At 38.3% G+C, this 15343-nt stretch overlaps 1 protein-coding gene across 1 annotated transcript in view; it reads left to right on the top strand.

Annotated features, from left to right (window-relative positions):
• LOC145270867 (protein TEX261-like) overlaps positions 1–15343 on the top strand; it is a 96843-nt gene that overhangs the window by 54663 nt on the left and 26837 nt on the right. The window contains exons 4-5 of the mRNA XM_080126422.1: positions 673–740; positions 12621–12738. Of these exons, the coding sequence (XP_079982548.1) occupies positions 673–740; positions 12621–12738 (186 nt within the window). The remainder of the gene's footprint in view (positions 1–672; positions 741–12620; positions 12739–15343) is intronic.

Below are 15343 nucleotides of genomic sequence, written 5' to 3'. Positions count from 1 at the left end.
ACATTAACACAGGCTCTGATTTGGGGCCCAGAGAAAATCTCTCTAATATCCGGGTCTAATTATATACATTAACACAGGCTTTGATTTGGGACCCAGAGAAAATCTCTCTAATATCCGGGTCTAATTATATACGTTAACACAGGCTCTGATTTGGGGCCCAGAGAAAATCTCTCTAATATCCAGGTCAAATTTATATGCATTAACACAGGTTCTAATTTTGGACAAGAAAAAAATCTCTCTAATATCCGGGTCTAATTTATATATATTAACACAGGCTTTAATTTGGAACCAGAGAAAATCTCTCTAATATCCGGGTCAAATTATATGCATTAACACAGGCTCTTATTTTGGACAAGAAAAAATCTCTTAGAACTGCACGCCTGTGGAACTCTGTTCCATCTGCCTACTTCCCACCTGACTACAACTTGGATGTGTTCAAGTCCAACGTTAACAAATTCCTAATGAACTGCCCCGTTAAGTAAACACTTCATCAAATCTCCACACTAACGTAATGTACTTGCAATAACCCTTATCCCTGAGTGGCTTCCGGGCCTTGATAAGTGTGTAAAAAAAAAACAACAACAAAAAAAAACAGAACAGATACTACCTTTTGATCCTTATATTTGTGCTTGTTTATTTAATGTTTTTTGGTTTTTCTTTCTTTCTTTTCAGTCTTACTGTGTGTGAACCATTACATGGCTTTTTCGTACTTTGCGTCTGTGTATTATTCCTTTGGCGAGGTAAGTACATCATTCACTTTTTATTTTTACTTATCAAGGCTTGAAGGCCACTCGAGGATAAGGGTTTATGAATGCCAGGTGGTAGTGTAGTATAACAGCTACATGTCCTCTGGGCCGCATCCGTCGCTATCCTGGTTTGCGGGACCATGTTTGTGATATACCCCTGGCCGTTAATTTTATTAATTGTGGATTTCTTAGTTGTTGTTTCACTGACCTGAGAAAATAATCCCTGCATATATCACGCAGGAAATTTTTCCAATCCACAATTGTGTGGCGAGAACGTAACCCACACTCGCGATGGAGATTTTTTGTAGATGCCATCTCGAACGCCCATAAGTATATTATTTTTATGATACACGCGATGGTTAGTCGGGATTTTGAGAAGAAGGTGCCAATCCTAATGGAGGTCCATCGACGACATGTTACACTTCTACACCTCCAACCGTAACCGTCGGAAAGGCTTGTTCTCTTTGCAAGTACACAATCCTGGCCAAAATGTAAATAAACACCTTTTCTCTTCTGCCAACAATTTCCGTTGCAGGCAAAAGTTTAGTGCAGCCTCTGGGGTCTGGAGCTGGTCCGCAAGGTTTGTAATATTCATTATTATTTCGTCAGTTATCTTTTTAAAACAAAATTTTATTTTAACTCTCTTCAATTAAGCGTTTCTTGAGTTGTGACACTCTTCCAATTGATTTTGAAATTCTCGTCTGCTTAATCGGCAACGCTCGGTTTTATCCGGCGGCTGTTGACGTCATGCGTCGGACAAAGCCGAGAAAATGCTGAGTTACGTCTGGTTCGTTAAATGCACAAGTACCCCGATGGTGAGGGCCCCTGCTTGCAGGCCTTAGGGAGTGTGGAGCCACCCTTTAATTGCCATTGCTCCCAGGTCCACTCTGACCCGGAGTGGTAGCACCTGTTAGGGTCCCAACTATGGGTTAAATAGAATACGACTTAAAAAAAACAAATATACTATATTAAAAAATCGTTCTTCAAAATCACCAGATTCGGCATTAAATAACCTGAAAAGGGTTGATATGCCATAAAACAAAACAACCAACCAAACAATCAGTAGTGGAATGGGGACAAAAATGGATGGTCATGTTCAATGCTGCCAAGACTAAACTTGTTTCCTTTTTTTTTTTTTTACACAGTGATCACCACTTATCAAGGCCCGGAAGCCACTCAGGGATAAGGGTTATTGCAAGTACATTACGTTAGTGAGGAGATTTGCTGAAGTATTTACTTAAGGGGGCGGTTCATAAGGAATTTGTTAACATTGGACTTGAAGACATCCAAGTTGTAGTCCGGAAGGAAGCAGGCAGACGGAACAGAGTTCCACAGGCGTGCAGTTCTAAGAAAGAAGCCTTGTTCATGGAATCCACGTTTTGATTTAGGCACAGATACAGAGTGGGGGAAATTTTTCACAGTGGATTCAGCTAGACGAGTGTTTTTCGTGAAAGATTGGCAAGGGGGGACCAGAGATTGGAGTTCAGACGAGCAACTGCCATGGAAATAACGATAAAACAAGGACAGGCTCACAACGTCTCTTCTGTGGGAGAGAGGTTGCAGGGTAGAGAAAAGGGCATCCCCCACTAAGCCACGAAGTCTATTTTGTACTCTGTCAAGGCAGGATAGGCTGTTTTTAGCAGCTCCTGCCCAGATATGGCAGCAGTATTCCATCCTTGGACGTACTTGGCTGTTATATAGATAGAGAATTGCATCAGTAGTGAGATATCTTCTAGAGCGGTAGAAGGATCCCACCATCTTTCCAGCGACCCTGGCAACAGACTTGATGTACGTGTTCCATTTCAGATCAGGAGTAAAGGTCAAACCCAGAAGCTTGTCAAAACACGGGGCCTCACGATCCGGCACCATTTATATACGTTACCGATGCGGCAGGTGTCTTTTGATCGTACCTTGTCTCGTTACAAGTTGGCCTGTTGATCATCCTTGCCCTCGATCGAATCGTCTTTCTTTCCATGTGTAGGGAGTCTCTGGGTACATCAATCACTCCGCTGGTCCTTGCGGCTTGCTGAAAAATCAAGTCCTCACCACAAACAAACAGAACTCCGGATTATAACAGTAACAAACTATTTATTGTTTTCATTACTTCATAACAACTACTGTCTAATTTGAGGCGACTGACTATAGCAGTGAACGATGTAAGACCAGACCAGTAAGTCACAGAGTTCCCATTAACACAGGCTAGTTCCCATCATAACATCAGGCCCTGAAGGGCTCCCCAAATCAGGAGCGCCTGACAAGCTCAGCCATTCAGCTTGCTGGCTACGACTCCTCTCTTTTTAGAAATCCTTTTTTTAAATCCAACCCTTTTTTCTCCACCTCTTCTTCAGAGAGTGGTTACAAACACCTTTCTTTCTTTCTCTTAGAGCTTATCTCTACCAAACCTCAACCCCCACCTCCACTGAAGTTTTTACTTATTACCAATTAGGCGTGATTAGTCACCCCAAGTCGAACAATGCTTGGCGGAAACCCCTGCCCTTGACCCCCATTCCTCATACCTATCAACAGAGGTTTTTAAAACAACCTTTTCGTTGTTAATAGAAATATAACAGCAACTGAGATAAAATAAAAATCATTTGTTTTTTTTTTCTTTCTGACAAAATCCCATAGACATTTCTGTTTCAACAACATCAAACCATCATCATCATCATCATCATTAGAATTCAGCCGTGCAAATTCCTCTGAATTCGTGTCAACTAGCAACGTCACTCGGTATCACCCCGGTCCCCATCAGGTCACATCTCGCCCCCTACCTGTTTTGTCCTTTACTTTGTAAATGACACCCGAGCCCCAACCAGACATCAACACCCCCCCCCCCTCTTCTGCCATCTCTTCCTTGAAAACCAAGACCATCTCTTTTGACATGTAGATAATTCCAAATCTGTCTCCCTTTTTTTGAGACAACGCAACACCTGCTTTGCGTCTAACAAGCTTACAATGACACATCGGCGGCTGGTCCTATTTTCCCTAGCTAAGGTTTTGCATCTCTTTGCACTCCTTCACACCTTCTTGTCCGGTCAAACACCCCCTCTCACTGCAATATGCACCTCGCTGCATGCATTCATTGACACCAATTATCAAGGCCCGAAGGCCACTCAGGGATAAGGGTTATTGCGTATACAGTAATCAATGAAATAGTATTGTAGTAATATTTCAATAATTACAAGAAACCTTCTCTAGGTATATTTGCTGATGACACCACTCTATAACAGATATGAGGGGAAAACAAATGAACACATATCCAAGGAAATGGCAGAAACACTAGAGGAAGACCTCCAATCTGTAGTGGAATGGGGACAAAAATGGACGGTCACATTCAATGCTGCCAAGACTAAACTTGTTTCCATCAATAATTACAAGAAACCTTCTCTACCAATAATAGCAATGGCCAAAGAAACATTACCTGAAAATACTGCCAACCTGATAAGTCCTGAACTGTCATCTAAGCTTCAGCCTCCGTCCCACGAACGAAATGTTGCATCCCTCTATCTGTTCTACAAGTATTTTAATGGTGAATGCACTAACGAATGGACACATATCTAAGGACCTGGCAGAAACACTAGAGGAAGACCTCCAATCTGGAAAAAATAAGCCCCCCCCCCCAACGCACACACAACTAGGTAGCACAAATAAAAAATTAAAAAAATAAAAATCTGGAAAAATGCAATTTTACTGTGAGATGATGAAAAGGCACTTCTGCAGTATGCAGACAGCCGCCACTGTTGTTGGGGGGGAGATAACGCCAAGTTTCGGAGATGGGTCCGATGTCACCACTCTCTATAGCAGACACGAGGGGAAAACAAATGAACACATATCTAAGGAAATGGCAGAAACACTAGAGGATGACCTCCAATCAGTAGTGGAATGGGGACAAAAATGGATGGTCATGTTCAATGCTGCCAAGACTAAACTTGTTTCCTTTTTTTTTTTTTTACACAGTGATCACCACTTATCAAGGCCCGGAAGCCACTCAGGGATAAGGGTTATTGCAAGTACATTACGTTAGTGAGGAGATTTGCTGAAGTATTTACTTAAGGGGGCGGTTCATAAGGAATTTGTTAACATTGGACTTGAAGACATCCAAGTTGTAGTCCGGAAGGAAGCAGGCAGACGGAACAGAGTTCCACAGGCGTGCAGTTCTAAGAAAGAAGCCTTGTTCATGGAATCCACGTTTTGATTTAGGCACAGATATAGAGTGGGGGAAATTTTTCACAGTGGATTCAGCTAGACGAGTGTTTTTCGTGAAAGATTGGCAAGGGGGGACCAGAGATTGGAGTTCAGACGAGCAACTGCCATGGAAATAACGATAAAACAAGGACAGGCTCGCAACGTCTCTTCTGTGGGAGAGAGGTTGCAGGGTAGAGAAAAGGGCATCCCCCACTAAGCCACGAAGTCTATTTTGTACTCTGTCAAGGCAGGATAGGCTGTTTTTAGCAGCTCCTGCCCAGATATGGCAGCAGTATTCCATCCTTGGACGTACTTGGCTGTTATATAGATAGAGAATTGCATCAGTAGTGAGATATCTTCTAGAGCGGTAGAAGGATCCCACCATCTTTCCAGCGACCCTGGCAACAGACTTGATGTACGTGTTCCATTTCAGATCAGGAGTAAAGGTCAAACCCAGAAGCTTGTCAAAACACGGGGCCTCACGATCCGGCACCATTTATATACGTTACCGATGCGGCAGGTGTCTTTTGATCGTACCTTGTCTCGTTACAAGTTGGCCTGTTGATCATCCTTGCCCTCGATCGAATCGTCTTTCTTTCCATGTGTAGGGAGTCTCTGGGTACATCAATCACTCCGCTGGTCCTTGCGGCTTGCTGAAAAATCAAGTCCTCACCACAAACAAACAGAACTCCGGATTATAACAGTAACAAACTATTTATTGTTTTCATTACTTCATAACAACTACTGTCTAATTTGAGGCGACTGACTATAGCAGTGAACGATGTAAGACCAGACCAGTAAGTCACAGAGTTCCCATTAACACAGGCTAGTTCCCATCATAACATCAGGCCCTGAAGGGCTCCCCAAATCAGGAGCGCCTGACAAGCTCAGCCATTCAGCTTGCTGGCTACGACTCCTCTCTTTTTAGAAATCCTTTTTTTAAATCCAACCCTTTTTTCTCCACCTCTTCTTCAGAGAGTGGTTACAAACACCTTTCTTTCTTTCTCTTAGAGCTTATCTCTACCAAACCTCAACCCCCACCTCCACTGAAGTTTTTACTTATTACCAATTAGGCGTGATTAGTCACCCCAAGTCGAACAATGCTTGGCGGAAACCCCTGCCCTTGACCCCCATTCCTCATACCTATCAACAGAGGTTTTTAAAACAACCTTTTCGTTGTTAATAGAAATATAACAGCAACTGAGATAAAATAAAAATCATTTGTTTTTTTTTTCTTTCTGACAAAATCCCATAGACATTTCTGTTTCAACAACATCAAACCATCATCATCATCATCATCATTAGAATTCAGCCGTGCAAATTCCTCTGAATTCGTGTCAACTAGCAACGTCACTCGGTATCACCCCGGTCCCCATCAGGTCACATCTCGCCCCCTACCTGTTTTGTCCTTTACTTTGTAAATGACACCCGAGCCCCAACCAGACATCAACACCCCCCCCTCTTCTGCCATCTCTTCCTTGAAAACCAAGACCATCTCTTTTGACATGTAGATAATTCCAAATCTGTCTCCCTTTTTTTGAGACAACGCAACACCTGCTTTGCGTCTAACAAGCTTACAATGACACATCGGCGGCTGGTCCTATTTTCCCTAGCTAAGGTTTTGCATCTCTTTGCACTCCTTCACACCTTCTTGTCCGGTCAAACACCCCCTCTCACTGCAATATGCACCTCGCTGCATGCATTCATTGACACCAATTATCAAGGCCCGAAGGCCACTCAGGGATAAGGGTTATTGCGTATACAGTAATCAATGAAATAGTATTGTAGTAATATTTCAATAATTACAAGAAACCTTCTCTAGGTATATTTGCTGATGACACCACTCTATAACAGATATGAGGGGAAAACAAATGAACACATATCCAAGGAAATGGCAGAAACACTAGAGGAAGACCTCCAATCTGTAGTGGAATGGGGACAAAAATGGACGGTCACATTCAATGCTGCCAAGACTAAACTTGTTTCCATCAATAATTACAAGAAACCTTCTCTACCAATAATAGCAATGGCCAAAGAAACATTACCTGAAAATACTGCCAACCTGATAAGTCCTGAACTGTCATCTAAGCTTCAGCCTCCGTCCCACGAACGAAATGTTGCATCCCTCTATCTGTTCTACAAGTATTTTAATGGTGAATGCACTAACGAATGGACACATATCTAAGGACCTGGCAGAAACACTAGAGGAAGACCTCCAATCTGGAAAAAATAAGCCCCCCCCCCAACGCACACACAACTAGGTAGCACAAATAAAAAATTAAAAAAATAAAAATCTGGAAAAATGCAATTTTACTGTGAGATGATGAAAAGGCACTTCTGCAGTATGCAGACAGCCGCCACTGTTGTTGGGGGGGAGATAACGCCAAGTTTCGGAGATGGGTCCGATGTCACCACTCTCTATAGCAGACACGAGGGGAAAACAAATGAACACATATCTAAGGAAATGGCAGAAACACTAGAGGATGACCTCCAATCTGTAGTGGATTGGGGACAAAAATGGATCGTCACCTTCAATGCCGCCAAGACTAAACTTGTTTCCTTCAATAACTACAAGAAACCTTCTCTACTACTAATAGCAATGGCCAAGAACACATTGCCTGAAAGTACGTCTTTTAAACTACTTGGCCTAACGTTTACAGGGAATATGAACTGGAATAGATACATTGAGAGCATTGCCAAGGCTGCTGCAAAGAAGGTTGGCTCCCTCTACCATGCTAGAAAATTACTTACGCCTGAAAGTATCCTGTACCTCTATAAGGCCACCATTTGCCCATGTATGGAGTACTGTTGTCATATCTGGGCTGGTGCATCTGCTGCTTGTCTCTCACTCCTGGACAGGGTTCAAAAGAGAGTTGCTAACCTGATAGGTCCTGAACTGTCATCTAGGCTTCAGCCTCTGTCCCATCGACGAGATGTTGCATCCCTCTGCCTGTTCTGCAAATACTTTAATGGTGAATGCTCTGACGAACTGCAAACACTTGTACTTCCTCGATGTAACTATCCTCAACAAACCCGATAAGCTACTAAGTCTCATCCCTTTACAGTAGAGATCCCTAGGTGCAAGAAAGCCTTTTACTCCAATAGTTTCTTCCCCAGAACTGCGGGTCTTTGGAACTCCCTTCCGGGATTCTGCTTTCCTAACTGCAATGATATGCAGAAGCTTTACTATGTTATATAATAGTCTTATTATTGTTTTTGTTGTTATTATTCAGTGTTAAAAGTGAGTCTTAGAGATGTTGTAAAAGAGATTGTCCGTTTTATGACGATTCATATATATAAAAATGTTTATACTTAGAAGTGTAATAGAAGATATGTATGTAAGATGTGTATGTAAAGACATTTTAAAACACATGATACACATAAGACATATATAACAATTTTCACTTTACCTTTTGGTAGAATCACAACACAAAGACGACGTTTATAAAAACACATGATGGGTTTATTTCTTCTCCCGACCGGTCGTGGTTTTCATCATCGAGAATTCAAAGCTTCACATTCTAAGCTGACTACAACCTGATTATCTTCAAGTCCAACGTAAACAAATTCTTGATGAACCGTCCCCCTAAGTATTTTCACATGTGACGGCACGGGCCTTAACAAATTCGTCCACGCAATTCTGAATACCATCGCCAAATCGACATGCCACGCTGTTATATAATAGTCTTATTATTATTGTTTTGTTGTTGTTATTGTTCTTTGTTAAAAGTGAGTCTTATTAAGAGAGATGTTGTTGAGAGACTTAGAGAGATGTTGTAAGAGAGATTGTTCGTGTTATAAAGAGATTCATATCTATAAAATGTTCATACTTAGAAGTGTAATAGTGTAATGAAGCTATTTGAGTGTTGAAACAGTGTTCAGACAGTCTTAGTGTTCACATTGTAGATGGGCACAACAGCAAACATGTCACATTTTTTTTTTTTTTCACATTCTTTTCCTCCTTCGCGGTATGAGTTCAAGCCTGCCTACCTACTGCGTTTAGATTTAGGCACAGTGGGGAAAATTATAAGTAATGGTTGTAGCTAGTCGAGTGTATTTTATTAAAGTTTGGTAATAGAGTACTACAGATTGGAGTTCAGTCGAGCACTTGGCATGAAAATAGTGATAGAACAGGGACAGGCTTGCAACGTTTCTTCTGTAGAATTTGGATTATTCATGGGAACGGCTGAACAAGAACTTATTTACATTGGATTTGAAGGCTACCATGTTGTATTCAACCGGGAAGCAGCCCAGCAGAACAGTGTTCCACAAGTGGGCAGTTCTAGGAAAGAAGCTTTGTTCAATGAATCTGCGTTTAGATTTAGGCACAGTGGGGGAAATTATAGGTAGTGGTTGTAGCTAGTCGAGTGTATTTTTTTAAAGTTTGGTAAAAGAGTACCACAGATTGAAGTTCAGTCGAGCACTTGTGTTATATATAGGTTTCATTATTATTATTATTATTATTATTATTATTATTATTATTACTCTGTTTCTTTCTGTTGTTATTTTTATTGTTCGTTATTAGGACTTATTAAGAGTGTGTCTTAGAGAGAGAGTCTTATTAAGAGAGATGTTGTTGAGTCTTAGAGAGAGAGATGTTGTAAGAGAGATTGTTCGTGTTATGAAGAGATTCATATATATATTGTAGATGTGAGATGTGTATGTCAAGACATTTTTATAGTATATTTTATTTTATTTATTTATTCATTCTTCCTTTTAATACTCGAGGATTTTAAAAGTACTTTCGACTTTTGACACTAAATTGTTATTTATTATGATTGACAGTTTCTCTAAACAATTCAAACATTAACACACATTTTTATGAATGACACACTGTCCTATTTGGTATTTGTGTGCGGCCGTGTTTTTATTTTATTTATGAATGAAATAGTCGTGCGTTGTTTTTTTGAACTGACCGTATCTCTTTTATTATTCATTACGGCATATCGGCCTTTTTTTTCTTTTTTAATATTTTCTTGTAAACTTTAGTTTTCTGTGTGCGTGTTTGTTCAAATTTTTTTTCTTTTTGTTCGCATTTCTGTGATCGTGTGATGTTTATGTTTTTTTTTTCGTGGTATTATTTATTCATTTTTTTAAACATTATCTTGGACCCTTTTAAAACATTGTGTTTCTTTTTTTTGTCCCCCATGGTTCCGAAGTTTTTTCTTTTTTATTTTTAAACTCACCCTTGCTACGGCTCCAAATTGTATTAATTATATATACCCCAGGTTCGGTATTGCATCGTTGATGCAAATTGGTCAACAGGCACCAAATTGTGTTTGTTATATTTATGAGTCTTATTAAGAGTGAGTATTAGAGAGGGATGTTGTTGAGACTTAGAGAGTCTTATTCAGAGTTTGTTGTTGTATCTTAGAGAGAGAGAGAGAGAGATGTTGTAAAGAGATTCATATTTCTAAAATTGTTCATACTTAGAAGTGTAATAGAAGCTCTTTGAGTGAGGAGATAGTGTTGAGACAGTCTTAGTGTTCATATTGTGTATGTAAGATGTGTATGTCAAGACATTTTAAAACACATGATATAGATAAGACATATATAACAATTTTCACTTTACCTTTTGGTAGAATTACAACACAAAGACGACGTTTATAAAAACACATGATGGGTTTATTTCTTCTCACGACCGGCCATGGTTTTCTGAGTCAAGAATTCAAAGCTTCACATTCTAAGTTTCAAAAGTGACCGTCTCGCTTCTAGACGTTCGAATGTCCATGTCTGGACTGTCGTCTGTCGTCCTCAGACTCTCTCTGACTCTCCCCTAGTTTCTCCCAAGTTTCTAACTATATCTAGAACTTCCCATTTTCCATGACGTCATACACATGTTAAAACATGTCTTCTTTCATGTGTTCTGGAAATGCGTGTCCAAAACTTTTTCCTTTGTTTACAAAAGGAATTTAAACCTATATTCCCAGTAACCTATTTTTCCAATATGTTAAAAACATGTTTATTAAATTATCTTGTATAGTTGCATTCCTCAATTGAATTTTTCATAACAGAATTGACAACGCACATTCTTTTCTTGAAACTATTTTATCTCTAAGCTAAACAATGGTTTGTTTTACATTCCATTTGCTAATTCTCTCTCGTAATCTATTTCTAAACCTAATTCACGAGGTTCGAATTTCGTCTATTCTATTTCATTTTCATTTTAACTAAATCTCTCTATTTTTTATACTTACATGAAAAGGGGACAGCCCTTATCATGTAACATCCCTCCCTTCCATATTTCACAAAAAAAAAATGTATGCATTTTTAAATTTAGTACATTTTTTTTTCTACATTTACACAACCACATAGCTAGGAAAGATGAGGCTAAAAAAAAAAATCTCTTTCAGTCAGCTCTCCTCGGCCGACTTCACAATTATTATATTTTTATAAGATCAGAACCTTTCTGATCTTCTTGGCATTTACTTTTTGGGTGTAGGGTCTTTACCTATGATTCACATCAGCTACTTTCCAGCCACCCATATGCCGCAGACTAGAGTTTCCACCTCCCTCGAAATGGACAACTCCCTTCGTCCCAAAAGTGTCCTGATCGTCTCTTTCCGCATGGTTAGTCTTATCAAGTATGGCTTTGTTTTTGTTTTTTTTCTATAACTATCTTATACAGGAAAGGTCATAACCAATCTTCTTTAACTGTCAAGATATACCTTTTTTCTCTCATACGGATTCACTTGGATTTCCTTGCTTGGATTCTTGAAACTTCGACGAGGATTTAGAAATATCATGTGACATACTGATATGCAGAAGTTCAAGTGTAATGTGAACAAACATCTTTCTACTCATCTCCCTTCATAATGCCTCTGCAAATTATGTCCCCGATAGTAGCCACCTACTTCAAAGTGGCACTGTGCCTTGTTTGGGATGAAAATTGAATAAAAAAATTTTTTAAAAAAATCCTCCACTAGGCTACAAATTTAGTTGATAGTTGGAAGTTCTAATCTCTGGCCCTAAGAGATCGGTGCCCATAAACAGCCTCACCAAATGCTTTTTGCAGTGTCATATTTAGAAACAAGAAAAAAAACATGTGCAATTACGTGACTTGTCCTTTGACATATTTACAGTAGAGATCCCTCTGCCTGTTCTACAAATACTTTAATGGTGAATGCTCTGATGAACTGCAAACACTTGTACATCCCCGACGTAACTACCCCCGACAAACCCGACAAGCTACTAAGTCTCATCCCTTTACAGTAGAGATCCCTAGGTGTAAGAAAGCCTTTTACTCCAATAGTTTCTTCCCCAGAACTGCAGGTCTTTGGAACTTCCTTCCGGGATTCTGCTTTCCCAATTGTACTGATATGCAGAAGTTCAAGTGTAATGTGAACAAACATCTTTCTACTCATCCCCCTTCGTAATGACCCTGCAAATTATGTCCCCGATAGTAGCCGCCTGCTTCAAAGTGGCACTGTGCCTTGTTTGGGGTGAAAATTGAATAATAAAAAAAAATAAAAAATCCCCCACTAGGCGAAAAATTTAGTTGAAGGTCGGAAGTTCTAATCTCTGGCCCTAAGAGATCGGTGCCCATAAACAGCCTCACCAAATGCTTTTTGCAGTGTCATATTTAGAAACAAGAAAAAAAAATAGTGCAATCACGTGACTTGTCCTTTGACATATTTACTGCTTTTCTAGTTCTTGTTTTGACTGGCATTCCCCATGTTATCCTTTCAGGTTCTTGGATATTTCACGATCTGTCTGTGGCTCATACCCTTTGCCTTTTTTGTGTCTCTTTCGGCGAATGAATACGTCCTGCCAACAGTCTCAGAAAGTCGACCGTTAAATCCAAGAGGTGAGTATTATCTGCAGAAATGACTAGAAGATGTGTCCGGCGTTTAATTCCTTAAATAGAAACAAAAATGGAAGAATTTTATTTTAATGTTTATTTAATATATATTAATATATATATATAACTTCTCTCTCTCTCTTTCTATATATATATATATATATATATATATATATATATATAAATCTATATATATAAAAATGTAAAGTTGGTTCATTCTAAACTAATAAAACCCAATTTCTACGTTACCAATTTATTTGAAATTTTCAGACAACCCATCTTTAGAGTCGAGGTATGTTTTTATGTTATTAAAATAAATTTACCTCGCGAATTATTAAAATATTAAATAAAATAAATATATTTTTTTAACCGTTACTGCGAATCTGTTCTGTTGATAAAACTGAACTTCCGGTTCGATTAATTTCACAGCCACGAATGGACGAAAGATTTCATTTTCTGTTAACTCAATAAGTGAAAAAAAAAAAAACACATGCAGAGAGTGATCCGTGCTGAAATAATAATGTTATTTATCTTCCAAATTTTTTAATTTACACATCTTTTATATAATATATATATCTTTATATAAGGCCAAAAAACAAAAAGTTTGTCGATTGCTTTTTGAGTTTTTTTTTTTTTGCACCGCCAAAAATGTACCCGGTATGAAACGTAACGGTTAATTCCTTAAATAGGAACAAAAATGGAAGAACTTTATTTTATTTTAATGTTTATTTAATATATATTAGTATATATATAACTTCTCTCTCTCTCTCTCTCTATATATATATATACACATATATATATATATATATATACATATATATATATATATATTTATATATTTAAATAAGGGAGTAGTCACCAACAATGTGTATTTTTTAACATTATTTTATTATTCCGTGTCTTGGTTTTTCATTTAGAATTATGTTTGGATCATTGTAATAATGTTTTTAAGTCATTGAAATCGTTTTTACGCGCGTTTCAGACGTTCTGTGATGCGTCCTCGTCAGAAATTATTTTCAAATATGTTGGAGATGTAAAAATGCCGATTTTCGTAGTTAATTTGAAGTTTTTCCAAGGGATGGAGGCTTGCAAGTGTTTATTATTCATTGGCATGCTCAATTTTTATTGCTCTTTTATTGGGCTTGTGAGGGAGACCGTTGACCTGGCTGTAGTCGCTATCTCTTTCTCCTAATGTTTTTTCTTTTCCTTTAGTGTGGGGTAGTGTGTGTGTGTGTGCACGTGTGTGTGCTTGCTTTTATTGGTTCGGGAATGTGTATATTGTTTTATAGTATTTTGGGGTTATTTGCTTCCTTAGGAAGGCGGCTGTGATCCGAGGTCGTTACTAATCTGTATGTGTGGGGAGGGGGGGACTAGCCCTTCTGAAATAAGGGTAGGGGTGCTTTCATTCTATTTTGATATTTATTTTTTGGATTCTTGGATTTTAGTATTGTGATTTTTCGTTTTAGTCTTTTCGGGTATTCCTTATATTATGTTTGTTTATATACATCTTTCTTTCGTTGGAAATTCTTAACCCATTTTATATAAATATATATATATATGTATATATATATAGTAATTTATAATTTATAAAATATATATGGCGATTAAGCTACACTGAATATTCGGCGTTTCATCCACTCTAGGACTCATCATCATTGGCTGATAGGAAGGGGCGCGGTAGATACTAGAAAGCTGATTGGCTAACTAAATCCTCAAATAGAAGAGGACCATATAAAAACGATAAACAACCACAGAATTCGCGCATAAGCCTGAGGAGTCCTAGAGTGGATGAAACGCCGAATATTCAGTGTAGCTTAATCGCCATATATATTTTATAAATTACTAACTAGCTCTACCTACGTATTGAGCACTTTTGAAGTAAATACTTAAAGTTTACACATAAGTCTATACTTTCGTATATTAAATTTATGTGAGTAAATTAAGTAGTTATATATATCTATAATATAAAGCTGAATGTCTGTGTATGTGTGTCTGGTCACGAATAGGCTCCTATATGGTCGACTATTATAGAAAACTGATTAGGTGTAATGATAGAAGATGTATCGAGACACAGGAATGGGTATGTTTGATCTGGCATACTGATGATTCATTAAAATTGTGGGGTCTGCGTTCGCGCCTGGTCCACAAAGTATGGAAATAAAAAACTTAAAAATTAAAAAAAAAGGTTTACAAGTGTTTTTGATATAGATGTACATAAGAATACTTTGATAAGTATGTTTTAACTTAAATAGGGATGGTATAATAAAATTGTGGGGTCTGCGTTTGCGCCTGGCCTCCATAGAATGGAAATAGGGACAAACTTTAATAAAGACTTTTCATATCTATCTGCGTAAGTATACTTTGATAATTATGTTTCAGTTTGAAGAAATATGGTATAATAAAATTATGGGGTGTTCGTTCGGACGTGACCTCCATACAATGGAAATATGTCACAAAGTTTAACAAGGTTTTTTAATATAGATCCACAGAATATTGTGATAAGTGTTTCAGTGTGAACAGGTATGGTACAATAATTTATGGAGTTTATCTATCTTATTTTTACTTTCATCATATTTTGATTTGGTTTTGATACCCCCAAATTCGAAGCTAT

This window comes from Euprymna scolopes, chromosome 46 (genome assembly GCF_053919585.1).
Source record: "Euprymna scolopes isolate OS-2025 chromosome 46, ASM5391958v1, whole genome shotgun sequence".
Taxonomy (NCBI): Eukaryota; Metazoa; Mollusca; class Cephalopoda; order Sepiida; family Sepiolidae; genus Euprymna; species Euprymna scolopes.
The sequence above is the reverse complement of the archived record's forward strand: the minus strand, read 5'-3'. Positions and strand labels throughout refer to the sequence as shown.